This window comes from Catharus ustulatus, chromosome 1 (assembly GCF_009819885.2).
Source record: "Catharus ustulatus isolate bCatUst1 chromosome 1, bCatUst1.pri.v2, whole genome shotgun sequence".
NCBI classification, from domain to species: domain Eukaryota; kingdom Metazoa; phylum Chordata; class Aves; order Passeriformes; family Turdidae; genus Catharus; species Catharus ustulatus.
In genome coordinates, this window is record NC_046221.1 from 38,240,998 (window position 1) to 38,260,493 (window position 19,496).

The window sequence follows — 19,496 nt, forward strand, 5'->3', positions numbered from 1 at the left end:
CGATTATCGGTTTTCTTCCTTGTTTGTCATTAGTAATAACAGAACGTGTTCCTCTGGAGCTATGGTCCTTTCTGGTTTTGAAGAGGCATCTTTACAAAAAAAAAATTAAAATATACTTATGTCATGTATGAGTGCTGGTATCTTCAATTTAGTAAAATAAATTTTAATGCTGTCTTGACCAGGAGTACTTGCATTGATGGTCCATTGTTGTGTGGAATAGAAATATCTGTATATTCACCTTGGTGGTTTTATGTTGTGGATTTTTTTTGTTGGGTTTTTTTTGTAATTGTTGTTTTGTGGGAAGCAGGGCTGGAAATTCACTTCTAATTAATATTTTAAGGAAACGGTTGATGGTTACGACTCTTGTGAAGTATTTTGGGGTCTCAATATCTGAGGGACTCAGCCAACTCGTTTGGGTGGTTTCTTGCAGCACTATATAAAATAATTAGCCCCGGGAGTGTCATACAGAAATAATAAACAGGAATAAACTAGACAACCAAAACAAGATGATCACTTTGAAGCTATGAAACTTTTCAAAGTACTCATCTTACGAATGACTACAAACAGTACTTATTACATTGTACATACTTTGAAAAAGACAAGGATATACCAAAATTCTGAAGCATTACGTAGTGATGAAACACTCTAAAGTAGTTCAAACAGAAAATTTCAATCCCAAGAGAGTATCTAACATTGGAATGCTTTTAAATAATTTTATTGCCTTTTTAAATCCTTAAAAGTTTTACTCCTCTGTGAAAGTAATACTTTTATTGTACACGCAATGTGTAAATTTTCCATGAATTGTTTGAGGTTCACAATATCTAGTCCTGTTAAAACAAATACAGATAAAATCATTAAAATCATAAAAAAAATAGGATTCATGTACTATGTATTTCAAAACAAACAAAAAATCTTTATTTAAAGTCTGCTGGATATCTTACCTTCTTTGTGAAAATAATTCTGATGTAACATACTATATTTGATGCCAAATTTGGAGAAGCTTGTGAGGTGAAATATTAATGAAAGAAAACTTTTTTCTCTAATTGGGTTAGACTTTTGAATAAGGTAGAAATGAGAGAAAGTTCATCTGGCTTTTGAAGAAATCCTATTTGCAAATAAGCATTGTTATTAATTATTTTTAGGACAATAAAAACAGAGGCACATAGTATCTGTATCTGTCAGTCCATTAAATTGGACACAGAGAAATTTAACTGTGGCAAGGGGCACATAGTGTTTTCTGTATCTGTCAGTCTGTTAGATTGGACACAGAGAAATTCAACTGTCGCAAGGGAGTTTTATGTGCAAAACTGTAACCAGAACATATGTAGGAAGTATGTGTGGAAACCTGTCTGCACATGGTAAAGAACTACACCTACAAATTAGGGTCTTGGAAAGGCTTATCTGAAACCCTGACACTGTTTTTTTGTGTGTTTTGTATGCTAAATACATATTATATAAATAAATACAGACCTATATATATATATATATATATATATAATATATATATATATATAATATATATATATATATATCAGTATGCTTTCTACAACTGGTTTTCCTGGTTTTCTTTATTAAAATCCCTCATTTCAGACCAGTGTATACTAGACCTTGTCAGAATTTAAAATATAAATTTATATTTTAAAATATTCATAGAAATTAAGTTTGTGGAAATTATTCCATTTTCTATTTGTAAACCCAAAAGTGTTTTTGAGGTGCAGGTGTGTGAAACTAAAATATCATATATTGAGGTGAACTGAAACATTCCCTTTGCATTTAGATTAACATCAATTTGTATTTTAGCTGCTCTGGGCCTTTGTAAGTCTTCCCTACTGTTCTTTCCTACAGTCTCAGTTCCTTGATTAAACCATATTTTCCTTTACAAACTGTACTTTCCCTTCTGATTGAATCATTTTAAACAATCACCAAATACCCCAGGACTGAGATACCCTATTGGAATTGAAGCCCAGTAAAAAACAAGCATGAAAGTAGCTTATTAAATAGCATGTGAATTTTTTACATCATTGTTAATACATTTCAAAGATCTTGTAACTAGTAAAAAATTTTTGGACAGTTTTTAAGTCAAAGGTAAAAATCTGGTGTGCGGACAAAGCTCCTGAGATTTGATAAAGTGTCCTGCTGTGTTGAACCACAGATTAACTAGGTGTCATTTATTAATCCTACACAGCAGTTTTTATCTCAGTGGAAAAGCTGTATTTGGACCAATTTCTTCAACCATGATAGAAATTCTCAGTGCCACATGTAAAATCTGCCTAGTAAACACCCCAGAAGAGGGGATAGTCCCAACGGGTAAAATAATGCCAGGTTCTTTCCACATGGTTCTGTAATGGGAACGCCAGAGAGCATAAGTTATTTCTAGCTGAAAATATTGTCCATAGAAGCGCTGTTCAATCAATTTGAAGTTGCATCAGTTATGTTAACCCTTAACTGTTGTATTTGGAACTGCAGAACTCTTGGCTGCAGATTTCCTCTGGGGTTTATTTAAACCAGTGAGAAAGTTGAACCAGGACTATCACATGTAGTAAATCAGGTCAAGTAAAGCTTGCTCCATCCAGATCCTGAAAACCTTGGTTGGGTAGCGTGTTCTAGGGTTACACTGCCTTCCTCTGAGAGGTCTGTACAGTTTGCTTAAACATCAATGTCTCTTACACACTGGTGTCATAGGAAGCTCTGGTAGAACTTCTTAGAAATTTCTATTTCTGTTTTAAAGCTCGTGGCTTGGCTGTTCGAACTGTAACTTTTCAACCCAGCTTAAACCTATAAAGCCTTTGCTATGTATTTTTAAATCTTTCCAGCAACTGCTTCAATAGGTGATTGGACTGCCTCTCAGCTCCATCACATAGGTAGAAATCCTAGGGTGCTAAAATTCCGTGTTGCATTCCAAAGACATCCCATAAAGACTAAAATAGCTTTTCTTTTCTTTTGTAGTGCAAACATACCTTAAATTTTTAATCTAGAGATGCCCTTTGCATATATTCCTATTTTCTATTTATTTATTCTTTATTCTCTGCCCTTTACCAGAGTAGGTGTTTGATAAAAGAAAGGTTTTCTGCTGCCAGAAGAGAAAATAATTTCTGTACAGAAATGAAGAAATTATTCAAGAGTCTTTTCTTTCCAGTCTCTTTTCCATTTTCCTAAGCCCTGGAAAGTATTTTTGTTCAACTTTCAGGTGACAGTGCTAAAGTTACCTAGTAACTGCTTTCAGCCAAAGAAACCAATGTGAAGTTGTGAGAGTATGTCAATGAATTCTGCAGCATGTAAAGTTTTACACAAGTCACATTCTGTAAAAGCAATTATACCTAATTATTTTAAATTGTTTTTCATTGTCAGGTTTAAGAGAGCAGGAGATAAAAGTGCTAAAGCTTAGGATTCCCTTATGTCACACACTTCAAAATACCTGATGTGTCTGCAGATACAGATGTATTATTTCAGAATTGCACCAACTTTAACAATGTAATGTGGTTTTCCATTAAGGCATCACCTTCCTTCTCTACTTTTTACTCTTTCTTTATATCAAGCCCTTATTACACTGCAAATTCTTGGGTTTTTTTATTATCTTTAGATGTAATCTAGACAAAAATATCCCCTGTTGTTGCTCTCCCTCTCACAAAAGTCAAATCTGTTTGAATCTAAACTTCCTTGAGTCAACTAGCACATAATCTAAAAAAAATTGAAAAAATTTACTTATGTTGTAGAATCAGGAAATAAAAAACTAAGACAAAGCAAGAGCAAATAAAGTGCTAATACCATTTATCACACTGCTGCCTGTCAGAGGCAGGTCCCTGTACAACACAGTGGTTCCTTAGATAAGACCACAGAGGAGAATATTCAGACAATGCTGTGAAATCTGTGGAGCAAGCAAGGAGAGGATTGTAGCGAGGGTTAACACACTTAGCTGTTATCTAAGCAGCATGGATGGTATTAACATAGAAGACAAGGAGAAATGGATGTCATGTAGATTCCAGCAGTCTATACTGACCCAAACTGAACTCCATACTGTGGTTATCATCTCCTGTGTGATTATGCAGGTCAGTCAGATGGAAATTAGCATGGTTTTATTGTAATTCTGCAATCAGACTTCCATTTGCAGTTAGACCTACAAAAGGAAACAGTTTCTGCACTGAGGCTTCTGCCCTGGTTTTACCAGGTTGGGAGACTGCATTTGAACAGGTAGTAGGTGCAGAAAGTTGGCTCGATCTCTGCAGTTGGGAGGATGGCAGGAAAGGGGCAGGTACCACCTCTCATGGACCACTTCTTGCATTACTCAGATTTTAAAAGCAGAGTCTGGAATTAAACAGCTCTACTCTTGCAGACTGCTGGCAGTTAAACAGAATGAAAATATAAAATAGCATATCGCACTGATTTTCTAAAAAATATAGTCCTCTTGATTTCTTGCTCTTGCAAATAAACAATACTTTTTTAAACAAATATTTTAAGATACTGATTATGACCTTCATTGCTTCCATGAGAATTTATTTGCTGATTCTGAGGCAGAACTTTAATATATTAACTCATAGGAGTGAACTGAAAGACTTTATTCTGTATTTCTCTTATGGTGAAACCTGAGCAGGTGAGAGCAGCAGCTACAGGTGAGATTAATTTATCAACTCTGTCATGCTGCGCAAATTTAGACAGAAAGTTTTGCTAGCAACTTTAAAACTTACATTCTGCAAGGCTTTGTTGTGTGGGAGATTTTGGCATATTTTGATATTGAAGGTTTCATTTTAAAGGTTATGGAGGAGAGTGCTTATTTCTTTAAAAAGACACGAATAGCCTACCTGTAGTAGCTCAAAACCTTTTTGGCATGACTTGGACTCCAAACATATAAAGCTGCAAAACAGGTTTCTAACTCTTTAGCTGACGCCATTAAAAAAAACCCCATTACCATAAATTTTATTTCAGGAACACCTGGGATGCTACTTATGGGTCAAGGCCTTCTTGTCTCTATTACTGAATTAACACAGCATAAAAAGGCTGCTCTTGCCCAAGAGGACATTACAGTCTAAATATAAGATAAGAAAAGCTCTACCAGATGGGTACAGACTGATGGAACACAGGGAAGCAAAGAGGGCATAGATGGACATGCTCTTTGCACTGAGTGGACGACCAGCACAGACAAGTCTAATTCCAAACTTAGCTGCAAGGCATTTAATAGCCTGGAAAAGGACAGTAACGGCCAGTTTGCCTAAAGAGCAGTAATGTTAAATACTGAAACTCTTTCTGCAGTGACACTGTGGGTCTTTCCTTAAAGAAGGTGATATTCACATGATTTATATACTTCTGATTATGGCCATACAATTTTATTTCTCAAACTAAATATACATTTAGATTTGGATGGTTTGGCTGTAATCTAAAAGTTAAATTAACATTATACTGTATTACCAAAAAAGTAGTTAATTTACTTATGCTACTAATTTTTTTTTAGGGTAAGAACCCTAGGAAAATATACTGGAGAGAACAAAATTTTTAAAAACTGAAAAGGTGTTTTTCTTCACTCCAAATATATTAATGGCATTAGAGCTGTTTGTAAACTATTCCTAGTAAAAATTAAAATTTTAATAAAAATAGTTAGTTATATTAAGTGCTTTTCAAATATTGTCTGCTACTGTTGCAGAAAGTTGATATTGAAAATTTTCCCATCTTGTTCTTTCTCTGGACCTGACGATCTCCAAGGTATTTTCCAATGTGATTCTGTGATTCAGTGGTGTGGGGAAGAGAGTAAACTGCTGACTTGCAAAAGCAAGAGGGATTTAAATCTCCCACATTTTCAAACACAGCCATCTGACAAATTACTATTGAGAAGTGCTGTACTAGCTTATCACAGAGAAGAGTTTCAAGAACATTCTTTTTCTAAATTTACTGGCTGATAAATGAGGCTGAAGGAAGTTATGACCTAGTTCTGCAGGAATGCAGGTGCACTGACCATGTGCACTGGAGTTTCTTTGCAACAGTAAGTCTAAATATTTAGAGAACTATCATAAAATATCAAGAGGAATGAGTTCCTTTCAGGTCTGCTGAATCAGCTCTTAAAATCCTTATACATATCTCTTATATGTAATATAGACAGGTCTCTACCTTGGAATAAATGTATCTCTACTGTAAGAGGAATCTTTATTACATTATGCTGTGAGATGGGTACAGGGGTATATTGGAGTTTTCCTCATAAATATGAGTAACAGATCTGTCTGCTTTGCTTAGCCATCCACAGAGTACCTACTGCATGTCCCAGAAATGCAATCTGCAGCCTCATGAAGCAGCAGGGCAGCACAGGGGTGAGAGGGATGACTCACCCAGAGCCTTTTGGAGGTGATAACCTCTGTGTTCCTGCAGAGCATTAGCTGGCTTTTTGGAGACTGTCTTGAAGCTCTGCCCACAGGGATATCTCTCCCCAGCACCATTCCTTTCTTACTTCTCTCACCAAAATAAACTCTACTTGTAGGCATGAGGTAACTTCTCCAGAAAGACAATATTTTGCCACATGCTGGAGAAGAAATGGAAATAGCTAATTCACAGGAATTATCTACCAACTTTAAGCAGCATCTAGGGTTCTGACTGTGAAACTTTTTCTGGGCTGTTCCTCAGGGATTTCTCACAGTAGGAGAAAAAGTAAAAGTGCAAAATTTTATTTTACAGACAAGAGAAGATAGGACATAATCTAGAAATTTTAAGATTTAATGCATCAGCTATAGTTATATTCTGGCAACCTTTAGGTCTTTGTCCATACATAAACTGCACCCGATTATAAGCCGCACTGTTGTTCGCAGTGAGGACCCGCGTGCAACAAAGTTGCCAACTAGTGACAGAATCATGGGATCGTGGGGTTCACTGGCTCGGCTCGGGCCATGCAGGCTTGGCCCGCTTGGGGCTGCCGACGGGGCCAGGTGGCCCAGCTCGGTGCTGCCGCTCGGCGAGGCCGCTCGGGGCCAGTTGCCACTGCCGCTGCCACCGGGCTCGCTCATCCTGGCCCAGCGCTGCCCTGTGGCGGCAGGGAGGCACGGAGCCCTCCGTCTCCCCCCATCACGCCATGGGGCTGGCAGGAGGGAGCCCCCCACCTCCCCCCCACCTCTGCCAACATGGAACCTGCCTCCACCCGCCGCAAAACAGACCAACCCATTTGTAACAATCGCACAATCACAGGTTTTACTGGCAGGTGCTCGGCTTGGCACCTCTGCTTGCACTTTTGGGGTGGGAAATTTCAGAACTTTTTTCATATATTGGCCGCTCCTGAGTGTAAGCCACATTTCCGAGTTGGGATCAAAATTTTAGTCAAAATTGTCCGGCTTATAATCATGAAATTACTGTACATAAACTTTTATATATGTCTGTAAAAAATCATGTGCCGTTTCCATCAAAGTAATATTCACGTCTCACATTTAGGCACTTGAAAATCTACTCAACCAGAGTTTAAGTATAACCTGCTCGTACAAATTTAGCATAGATAGCCCTTCATTACCTGGGTTAGCTTTTGCAACCAATGCAACAGAAAGTTACCAGGGATTATGACCTTAACATAGTAAAATGGGGGAAAACAATATAATAGATGTAAATTAGGTTTAAAAGTCTAGAGATAATGGGCTTCAAAGGTAAGAGAAAGGCAATACTATTTATGTGGAGGGCAGATAACCCTGCCTTGCATTGATCTGAAGCACTAATCCCCATCCTTGCTGCAGTTCTAAGTCAGCACAGCTGATGTAGGTGCTCTGCTCCCAGGGCCACACAGCGCAACCTTGAGAGCACCTCTACCACAAGGATTTCATTCATAGGCACTTGAGATAAAACTATGCTTCACATAGTCCAAGTTAAACCTGCTTCTTTTCTACATCATGGCAAAAATTTCCCTCCACAAAATTTGAATACTGCAGTAGGTGTTCCTTTAATCCTGTAGCACTAGCAGTCTCATTCATACACGTTATGCATTGCTAGTTTAGGGAAATAAAATCATTAAATTCATCATAATAAAGAATATACTCTGATAAGGACCATATTTTACAAAGCTAAAATGAGAGGTGTTTTCAATAAATTATTTTGAGATTCACTTTAACATTTTTAAGTAGTTTCAGTACTTGAGAATCTGTTATTGTCTTTATCATATTTGTTTTCTTTCTCATCTTGTGTGTCCACTCTTTGCAGAAAAGTTAGCAGAATAAAGATCAAGGGAACCAGATTAATGCTAATTGTTCCTGATTGTCCGGTAGCCATTATGGTTGTGTCTGTTATACTAATATTGAAATCATTCTAGTTTAAATTTCATGCATTGGTAATTAACTTTTACTTATCTTGAATACCAGTTAATTTTCTTCAAATATAAGGTTCTTGGTCAGATCTGTTCTTTTGTACCTTGCACTTGTTGACATATCATATAGACACACCTCTGGTTTCCTCTTACACACAGATAATGCTTATTGATTGTCTTCATTTTGAAAAGAGCATAAATTCATGTCCTGTGTTCTACTAGTGTGCAATTCTCCATTTGAGCAGTGTGCTGGAGTTGTGTTTTCAAACTCGCAAAACCTGCAGCAGTGTCACATGTTCAGGACTGTTTCTTGTTTGGTTTTTTGGTTCATTTTTGGGGGGAGGCAGGGAGAGTATGTGTGAGGGTAGTATCTTTATTTTTTTTCTCCTAATTTGTGTGAAAGGAAAAACCTGATTTCTGTGCTTCTTATTGACCCAGTCCAATAAGAACTGGCACATTTACAGTCCTCCAGAACCAGTGGTTGAAGATATGATTGCTCATCTCTGGGGTGCTTTAATCCTAAAACCATCTGCTCTGGTACCTGGGAGCCTCCCCTAACATGACAGGCAAAGCTGCACCATAAATCAAACCTGTAAACAAATGACTGGGTTTTGTGACAATGAAAGAGTAACAGCAATATTCCACAGGGTGAAATAGTAGGAATGGTGCTGTTTGATCTATTAATAGTCTGGGAAAAAACTACAAATTTTTTAGCAGGGAAAAGTTTCACATGTCAAAAACATTTTGGCTAGATGGGGATTAAAAAGGCTTTGAAACTCTTCTGAAGAACCTGAGTAATCACCATGAGAACAGAGGCAATGATAATTCAATAATGCAGCCATACACACAAGAAGAAGTAAAATTATTTCATCTTCTTATACACCTCTAAATTCTGAATGTATTATATCTGTCAGCAATGTCTAGAGAGTAACTGTTCAAAATTATTTGGAAGTAATTTTAAAAGTAAAGCTAATGTTTTAATGTCTAATGACTGATAATTAGAGCTTGATATGGTAAAATGTATTCATTATACTGTCTCAAACACATTAGCTCTGGCCTCCCTTCCTCAAATGAACTTTGACACGTTCTGAAGAAGCCACACAAAAGTTGAGGGAAGTGATTTTGGACAACTAAAATCACAGAAACTGTAATCACAGGTGCTTTTACCTAAAAAGAAGGAAATTCACCTGCTTTCTCTCTCTTAGCAATTTTTCTGACTTAAGGTTTATTTTGTGGAGGTTAATACACAGAAACATAGAGATGGATGTAACTGAAAATCCTGGTTCACTGAAATCAATAGAAGCTTGGAACATTTTCCCACACTTAAAATGGAAATCTGAGACATTTATTTGTAGATCAGAGGGTGCTGCTGTGTGATGAAAGGGTGGTGTACTTTGCTGTGCAAACCTACAGCTCCTGGCTGCCTGGCTCTATATCTCAAATTAGGAGCTATCAGCAGTGATCAGGGACTACTGCAGTAGGAACCAACACAGCTCTCAGGCTACAAGGTTATTTTAATTTAAAAATGTATTCCAGTGATGAAGGATCTAATTTCTCTTGTATAGTTTTTATCTTCTCCTTAATGACCCTAAAATGGTCACAGCAACACACATTAGTAGATATAAGATAGCGACTTCTGCATTGAAACTTAGAAGGCTGCATGTGCTCCAGTTCAGGGCATTTTTCTATTATTGTTTTTTTTCACTTGAGTCAGAAAAAAAAAACTCAACCTCAGACATACTCCTTAACAATATTCCTCACTAGAGACATTTTACAGTGTCCTTTAGTTAATGCTAACATTTCTCACTATATTTTCCCTGCTATCAGTATAGTATTGCTTACTCTCTCTCCTCACTAGCATGAAAGGGCCAAGCATGGTCTGACCCTGAATGACGTTTAAATACTGTTTAAACATCCAAAAAAAGTGATTATGTGAGAGCAGATAGGCTTTTCTACCTTCACATTTCCCTTGGGAATACTTGAAATCCCTAAATTTGATGTGGGATCAGCTGAGAGAAGCTTGGCCTTTGTCTCATCATTTTCTCTTTTAGTATCATCACAGCTATTGCTTTCAGACATTCAGGGATGCTCTAAGTGGCCCTCCTTATCCATACCTCTTTATTCTTCCTGACACTGCACTGTAGAATAGACCAGAGACTTTTGGTCTATTTTTTAACTGGAAAAGAAAATGTTTCTCTTATTTTTAATAAAAATGCTATAGTTAATTAATGCATTAGAAAATGCAACTAATTTCTAAATGTTTGAAGTGCAAGACAGCATTTTTATATATTAATTGTCTGGCATAATAGGAAAATCTAAGTAGTAGTAAAGAATAAAACTGCAAATTATATGGATTATTATAAGGAGTACATACTCAGTGCAGAGAAAGAATCAAGCCAGGGAAGGATTGATTTTCTGGATGTCTAGTAAATAAAATAATGTGGTTTGCATCCAGTTAAAAAGTATGTCAACTATGGAGGTTTAAATGCTTTTTTAAACTTCTCCAGACACTTGAGCACTTCCCAGATATAAGTAAATGAAACTCAATACAGATTCTTACAGCAATTTTCAAAGTAGCCTAATGGAGCTAGATATCCAATTCCTATTGACTTTTCCAATGGGACTTGATTACTTAGGTGCTCTTTTTCCCTTTGAAAGGACTGCCTCTTAATTATGCTAATTGGAGCTTTAAAATGTTTTCAAAGTCAGAGAGCTGTACCTAGACAACGCTAATTCTGAACCAGACAAGATTCATAATGCTAAATTCTAGAAAGCTCCCTCTGACTACAAGATATATTTATTTTTCTCCTCTTCCCTGAGGGCAGAAATTAATTACTGGGGTTTGCTGGAGAATCTGCTAAGGACTGTTACCTACAGGAACTGAAAAGGAAAAGGCATTAGTCAATGATGCTGCCTCATGACTATTTCCATTGGTTGATGAGAATATTTACACCCAACTGTATCTTACCTCTGCCTTGAAACTAAAAAAAAAAAAAAAAAAAAAAATATACAGTGCTATCAGCAAATATGAGAAGTAAACTTGATCTGGAAGGTATTGCAGCATTTTACATACTCTGGCTGAAACACCACTTTATATAATTTTTTCAAAAGTTCCTGATTAGGATAATCTCTGCCAACCAAAATAGAAATAAGAAGCTGTAAACATGGTCTTATCGACAAGTCAGAGGAATGTATTTTTGGGGTTTTCCCTTTCAGACATGCATTTTCTCTTCCAAGTCTCAGTCTCTAAATAACTTTACTTCATAGCTTTTCTTTACATTATGGGCATTATTTTAGCAATTGTTAAGAATTGCTAGTCACTGCTAAGTGTTACTGTTTTAGCTCAGTAATAAACCATATATCCTACTGAGGGGATGATTTGTCTGACCTTCAATTATACCACAGAGCTAGACGCTGAATACTAAGCTTATCTCAAATACTGGTATCTCAGCCAGAAATGTTTGCTAGAAATTGTAAAATTATTGTATTGCTATTTTGGTAGAAAGATTACAGACTTCTACTGATTGACACAATGTAGACACTTATTTTTGTACCTTAGTTTTACTAGCAGTATGAATCCTTTAGGAACAATGATGTTCCAGTAGGGCTGGATGAAAACCTCGAAGATAAAGTGAATTGTAAAGGAGAAACCAATTCACATATATATCTCTCAGTTAAAGAATGCAGTCATCCACATTTCCTGGATAGCAATGGAAAGGCATGAAAAGTGAGAAAAATGGAAATACACAGGCTGAGAAACAGTGGCTTTTAGAATACTCAAAGGCAGGAGATTTTCTCCTAAAAGGCATATCAGTTACAGTTCTTTAAAATAACTTATTTGTTTCAGTTTTGCACCTGAAACAATCTTGAGCTGATCCTGAACTTTATGATTGTATTACTTTACATTAGATTTAGACCTTTTTAAACTTTGTCTCCTCTCTGCCAGAAATTTTCTGAGGTTTTTACTCTATGTTCTTTAATGTTTGTTATTACATTCCCTACCATAGAAATACAGGAATTAAATCTGCCCTGCAAAGGACCATGTTACTGTTGGGGAAATGTAGTGTAATCTCAAAAAAACAGTAGTGCATAGAGGACTGGTACTGAGTCAGCTAGGCTTCTTATTTTGTTTTTCTGGTTTTCTCTACTTTCATTTTAAATAATTGGGAACCACAGATATAAAATATCCCCACTTGATTAACACTATCTATCCAGGCAAAATCAAGGAGATTTTCACATGCTTTCTTGTCTGTTGGCAAGGTAAAACATCCTACTCAATACTGCTATTGTATGAGAATGCAGCTTTCTTTGATCAAGAATTCTCTGTTCTGCAGAGAGTGGGTCAGCAGGGTCATGGCCAGACCTTGCTCTGCCATTTCCCAGCCCTTCCAAATGAGCTTTCTCTGGAGGACAGCATGGTAGAAAGCATGGAGCTGAGCATGGGAGCAACCACGGTTCAGCAGGTCTATTCTAGGTGCTAAATTCCTACAGACTTTTTTCCCAATGAATTGGAAGTGCTGGGACAGAGACTTTAAATCTACCCCCTACTTCTGCAGGCATTCTGTGCAATGAGATTTCCCCCTGTTCATATTTGGATTCATTGAAATGGATGCTGACTGCAGAGAGAATAATCTTCAGGAAGTGATTCAGTCTGTCAGGTCCCAGCTTACAAAAAGAGGACCCCCAAACAATTTTTCTAAAAATAAAACTCTGTCTGTCAGGATTATTTTCTTTTGGCAGTTCTCCCTGTATACCCAAGAAAGATTCCCAATCTCCCAAGCAAGCTGTTTAACAGGCAAAACCGGGCACACAAATAGATTTTTATCCTTCTATTTTCCTCAATCTTGATTTTTGTGAAGCATTATGTTTATATAATTCATTCAGGTTGTGTTTTCCAGCTGCATATTTTTTCCTGCATTGTTGCTTTGGGGTTGTTTTGTTGGTTTTTTTCAAATATCCAAGGCAGTAGCTAATTCTGCTATCTCCGGCACACAAAGACTCGTTTATCAAAATGAAAGATTAAATGAACAATTTAGAAAATACTTACTGAAGCATGTTATGAAAATTAATTCTGGTTTGTAAGTTATGTTTAGTTCTTTGAATCTTTTCTAAGTAAAAAGAAACATGTTAAAAGCTCTGAATATGTAATTACTATTATAATGATTTAGTATTAGAATGTCAAAAAGCTTTCCAAGCATTAATTAATGGAAAGAATCAAATGATGTTGCATTGTTGCTGCAGTGTTATTAGGTGAAGATATTTTCCTTTTAGTGACTTAATGGATTTTATAAATTATCTAATTAGACCTGTAATATGCAATTCAAAACCACTTGATTTCGATGCAGCAATGCAATTCTTATAATAAAAAATTGTACATAAAAATAAATACCCCAGAGACACAATACTTAATGTGCTGCATAAATTCCAACAGTTCTTTTTATTCTTGCAACTGTGTGAAGAATATAATGTCTTTTAAGTAGATTTGTGGGGGCTTCTAGGACTGTTTTTTTTAGTATAATGTACAGTTTTTATGGTGATGTCAGTATTACTGAAAAGTAACTTTTTTTATGCATTTTTTTGCAGGTTGGCTTCATGAGCTAGGAAAACGAATTGAATCTCCTTATTATGAGAATAATACTCTAGGAGGCCCATCAATCAGAAGTGCCTATATAGCTGCCCTGTATTTCACTCTCAGCAGCCTCACCAGTGTTGGCTTTGGAAATGTTTCAGCCAACACTGATGCTGAAAAAATCTTCTCCATTTGCACAATGCTGATTGGGGGTAGGTACAATTCAGTGTCATGTGAAACATTTTCAAGGAGTAGGAAAAAGTCAAATAAAAGCTGAAATTCTGCTAAGCTTCTTAAAAGAAACCCCAAACAAACACAGAGGAAAGCTTAATAAATTCCATTTAAAATGGCAAGAGAAGGAAAAAAACCTTTGTTTGGTTTATGCTAGATAAACTCTCTTAGGTAGATATATTTCTAACCTTTTTGTTCTTTTCTGTTGGCTTAGCTGTTCTGGAAATATTAGTAGGTGTTTCTCCAGGGCTAGTCAGTAAAGCCCTGGGTGTCAGCTTTGCAGGATAAATTTTCCTGAGCAACAATAAATTGGGAATTTGACACTTGAAAGCAGGGAAACATGATTAATTACCTGTAAATTATATATTTGCAATATTATGTGGTAAAAGAATTGTTCAATGAATTATCTTCATTTTCCTCAGTCCTGAAAATGAGAGGAAATAATACAAAGAATCATTCAAGAATTTTATAATTTTGTTTTTGACAATGTCACAAAACCACAAACAGTTAATTAATTTCTTTTGGCTGTTGCATAAAATTATAGTTTAAATACACTGTGGTCTCTGTTCTTTGGGGCTTTCACAACCTAAAATCTGTTGGAATGAAGGAAGGAATTTTCATTTCTATCAAGAAATCAAGATATCTCCTGTGTAAGGCAGTGATGAACATTTAATTCACTTTAATATGGCTGAGCTTTCATAAATATAACAAAGTAGAATATTGAAGCATCCTATACATTTATTAAGTCCAGTTATAACAATTTCATTATTATTTCTTGTAATATGCTTGTATAAATTGAATAAATTATGAAGAATCAGTCTACTGAGTGGAGTAAGAGGGAACTGACGACCAAAAGGTGAAGCTGGTTATAGGCAAGCAGGTAGGAGAATGAATTTATATCTGCAAGAGTCCAGTGAACAAGATATGTCCAGGCAAAAAAAAAGACAGAGCAGGCTGAACTGCAAGTATTTTCTTGAGAAACTATATTTTAGATACTATCGAAGAAAATCAAGAAAACTGGAAGGAGCTAGAATGATACTGCGAAGATTGATGAGCATGCCTTAGAAAACTCTGTCAGAAATAAAGTGCTAATCTGTAATGCTTAGGGACATTACACCTCTTCATTTCTTAAAACCTGTATTAGTATATCATTTTGGTTGATATTTAATTTTAAAATTCCCTAATGGAAAGTGATATTCTGAGAAAAACTGGTGTAAGTTTTTCAGATTTTTTGACCAAGCCATTAGTTAATGAAATTTCAGGTATAATGGATAGGGTGAGTTAGTTTATCAGTAGTTTTTCTGTATCTCTTTAATGTATGACACTATGAACTGAAAAAAATGACGTAAATTTACTTAAACCTTGAAAAAGTTGAAGACAGAAAAAAAAATGCTTAAACCTAAAAAATAAACAGCATATGGAACACCTTTTTAATATTTACTAACATATCCACATTAATTTTTATTTTGCATAAATTTGAAATTTAAATTTTTAACAGGTCATATTCTGAAGATAAAAGATCTTGTTCAATACATTATGTCTTCCTAAAGTTGGAAAGAAAATTTACTTATTAAAATGTAACCAAAATTCCTAGGATACCCAGCATCTGTAAAATATTAATCAGATCTGCCCTTCAGCAAGTGATCATACCATATTCTGTCTTGTACTCTCCATGTTCTTTCAGCAAAGAATATGTATTTTTGTATTTAAGAGATTGGAGACTCACTGTAGCAGCTCCAGTCCTATCTGGGATCAGAGGTATTACTCTGTTCCTTAAGCAAGCAAAATGTGATTTAAAATATCTATTAAAATAAAGGTCACTTTATGAAATACAGTTCCTGGAAGTTTTGAACTTGTCCTACTTGAGTTAGACAGAGGTGTAAGAGGTTTCTTACAGAAAGTAGGGTAAGTGTATGATTATTTGTTAAAGAATTCTAATGCCTGTCACAGCCAAGAATAGCTTGTCACTATGAGAAGCAGTTGCCTTCCGATGTGTATAGGCAACGACAGATTCTACCATAATAATAAAATTCTAGATGATATTTGTGCCTGTAAGAACATCAGTGAGATCTCTATGCTGCACAGCTCCTAACCTTGGAGTCTGATAAGGGACTCGCATCTCATGTGAGTCTTAAATTGGCATTCATACATCACCTCATGCTTTATTCTTCCCCCCTGTTTAAACTAATTATTGCATTCTTAAAGAGGTTACACTATTTCTTTAACCTATTTATCTGTGTCTGGCTGAATTGTTTCAGACCTAGCTGTCATATTTCTAATATAATATCCTGTTTCTAGTATTACACCAGTCCCTCGCATTTTGTTGCTCTAGGTTCTGACATTAATGACTTAGCTATTCAGTGCGCCATCATGGACAACACCTAGTTGAAGCACCTGATTATTTTTAGAAGTAAATTTCCAGTTAGGCTTACTATTCCTACTACATCCATAATACTTTTTTTTTTTTTCCTGCTATTTCTACCCTGTAGTTCTCTATCTGCTTTTCTACACTCCCTTCATAGTAAGGGCACAGATATTGTTAGCAACTGCTTTCCCTTTCTCTCAGCCTGTAAAAGTTTTCTAACACTCCAGACTACAGAATTTTCTAACTCTTTCTACTGTTTAAAAGTGCATCCTTTCCTCCTCCTGTTCCCCCTTGTCTCTTCTCACCCACACTGGACATTCTGCAAAGTGACATACAAGGTCAGCAACTTGTTTGTCTTGTTTATAAATCAATCTTTCTTTCATTCTGAGAAGTCCTTTCTTTGTCTGCTTTCTTACAAGCACTATGGAGAGATGTCTCTTCAGAGAAATAATCAAGATTTTTAGTATTTTTTATAAACACTTTGTTGATGTTTGTATTCTATACATCAGATCAATATCACACGACAGACAATTCTAGCCATTTTTCCAACTCAAATAAGAAAACACATTTCTGCACAGACAAACCCAGATGACCAATATCTGTAAATATTTATTCAATTTCACTTCTGGTCTTTTTATTCCTAAACCAATAACTAATTGCAGACAAACTCCAGGATATCAGAAAAATTTTAGCCATATTTGACCCTGTCAAGTAACATAAGAAATCAGATTGTCTCTGAACATTTCTTTTAACCTGAATTTCTGCTTTACAATGGGGGTTTTTCCTGACTTTTTAAAAAATATCTCCCCCAGAATACAATACATTTTAAAATTTTATTTACAACTTCATTCTGCTACACATGGAGTTTTTATTTATATGAATTCTCTGAAATCTATTAAGTGCTGTGTAATTTCCAACTGACCATTTGAGTCTAGTTTTCATACTGATTATTGGTATCCTGTTATTTTCTGAGCATACCTGCCTACATATGTTCCTTCCTATATTTTTTACAAAGACCTGGGTTCACAGGACAAGTGGGAATGGTTCAAACTGAAAAGAGAATAGATTTAGCATAGATATTGGCAGAAATTCTTTACTATGAGGGTGGTGAGGCATAGGAAGATGTTGCTCAGGGAAGTGTTCAAGTATTGAAGACCAGGTTGGATGAGGCTTTGAGCAACCTGGTCTAGTGAAAGGCCTCCCTGCCTATAGCAGGGTGATTGGAACTAGATGATTTTCAAGGTTCCTTCCAACCCAAAATATTCTGTGATTCTATGTTCTGTTTTCCTTTTCTCTTAGACTATGAACTTAATTTGATTTAATTCTTTTGCTAGGTACCCTGACTAGGTAGAATAAGTTGCCATTCTGCCCTGCCCTAGGATGGTGACTTGTAGTGTCTCAAACATCAGGAATGAATAATCATATTAATATCATAGTATTAATATAACATTACTCCAGGAGTTTTATATTCGAAGGCTTTCTTATATCTCTCAATCGGGAAATTTTAGCTCTGAGAAGATGCTGTTTATTTCCTGTGTTAAGTTTTATTGACCAACAAATCACTCCCGATTGTATGTCATTTCTATACTTCCTAGCTCTGATGCACGCCTTGGTGTTTGGCAATGTGACTGCCATAATTCAGAGGATGTACTCCAGATGGTCCCTTTATCACACGAGAACGAAGGATTTGAAGGACTTTATACGGGTCCATCACCTGCCACAGCAGCTAAAGCAAAGGATGCTTGAATATTTCCAAACCACATGGTCTGTCAATAACGGAATTGATTCCAATGAGGTAACCAGATGAGGGGGGAATTTGTGTTTGATTGTTTTTACTACAAACTATGAGTTGAGGAAGGGGGTAATTTTTCTTTTGTGATGCTGTATTTTGTGTGAAGTTACATACCATAGAAAACCATGCCTAAAAATAAATCTGGATTATCCCAGGAAGAGGGGTATTGAAATTTGAAAAACCAGGTTTAAAACTTCAGATAATGTAGTAAAATTCAGTCTTCTGTGATTTTCAAATGCTGAAAAGCATTAATCAAAAACCTATTAGATAAGGCCAGTAGAAGTGCTATAATAAGTAGCTCTGTCTTTCACTAAACAAAATATCTACATGGGGATTTTAGGCCCTTTTTAAAGAAGGAACTATGATGCCCTTCCTTCCTCCTTCATTTTATTTACTGAAATACTGTAAACAAGTTTTAGCCTGAATTTTTATGTTATTTATATATCACCACATTTTTTAATATGACGGACTGTAACTTGAGAGTGAAATCAAAAGACAGATTTCTGGTGGTGTTTGTGTTTGCTTGTTTTAAATTACTTATCCAGGTTATGTGTTACTGTACTGCAGGAGAAATAATGGCTTCTCTCTGCTGGAGTGTTATTTGAATGGAGCACTCCCTTCAGGTTTCTTGTTATCTGTGTTATAAAACTCAGTGGTGTCTAAAGATAATGTGGAAATAAGCAGAAAAATTTGGGGTTTGGAACATTCTTTTCCAGATAAATTCTTTTTGTGTTGTGCACAGCACAAAGAAAGGGATTTTCAACAGCATCTTAGCAACAGAAGGAGCTTAGTAAGATTTACAAAGGTACAAAAATGACTTAGATGTCAAAGCTTTCCTAGATGTGTTTAATGATCCCCTTCAGCTTTTGTACCTTCTGCACCTTTAGTCACACTGAAAGTGAGTGACTTCAACCACAGCTCCTGGAGAGACCATCAGTCTTTCATTATTTCCCTCTTATGTATTAAACTCCTTATCTGAGACCACTCTGGTCAAGCATTGGCTGATACCACATCCCCCCAAACTAAAAACAAAACTATATTTGTGGGCTTGCAGCTTTAAAGGAAAAAAATGAGACCTCATGGTCTTCTAGTTTCCATAGATTCTTCCATTGAATGTACACCTTGTCTTCGTTCCTTTCCCACCCCTCCTTCAGTGTCCAGTTACATTATTCAAAAATGAAAATAATAACAAGAATAAAAACACATTCAAGGCAGGGTTTTTTTTTTTTTTAACTATTCCTCTTCCAGTGGTTTTACTGTAGAAGTAATATCACATATTGATGAATTT

General features: G+C 35.9%; 1 protein-coding gene across 2 annotated transcripts in view; it reads left to right on the forward strand.

Annotated features, from left to right (window-relative positions):
* The window catches only part of KCNH8 (potassium voltage-gated channel subfamily H member 8), a 185,274-nt gene that overhangs the window by 123,174 nt on the left and 42,604 nt on the right, over positions 1 to 19,496 (forward strand). For both annotated transcript variants that reach the window (XM_033079300.1, XM_033079308.1), the window contains exons 8-9: positions 13,835 to 14,032; positions 18,012 to 18,211. In XM_033079300.1, coding sequence (XP_032935191.1) covers positions 13,835 to 14,032; positions 18,012 to 18,211 — 398 coding nt within the window. The remainder of the gene's footprint in view (positions 1 to 13,834; positions 14,033 to 18,011; positions 18,212 to 19,496) is intronic.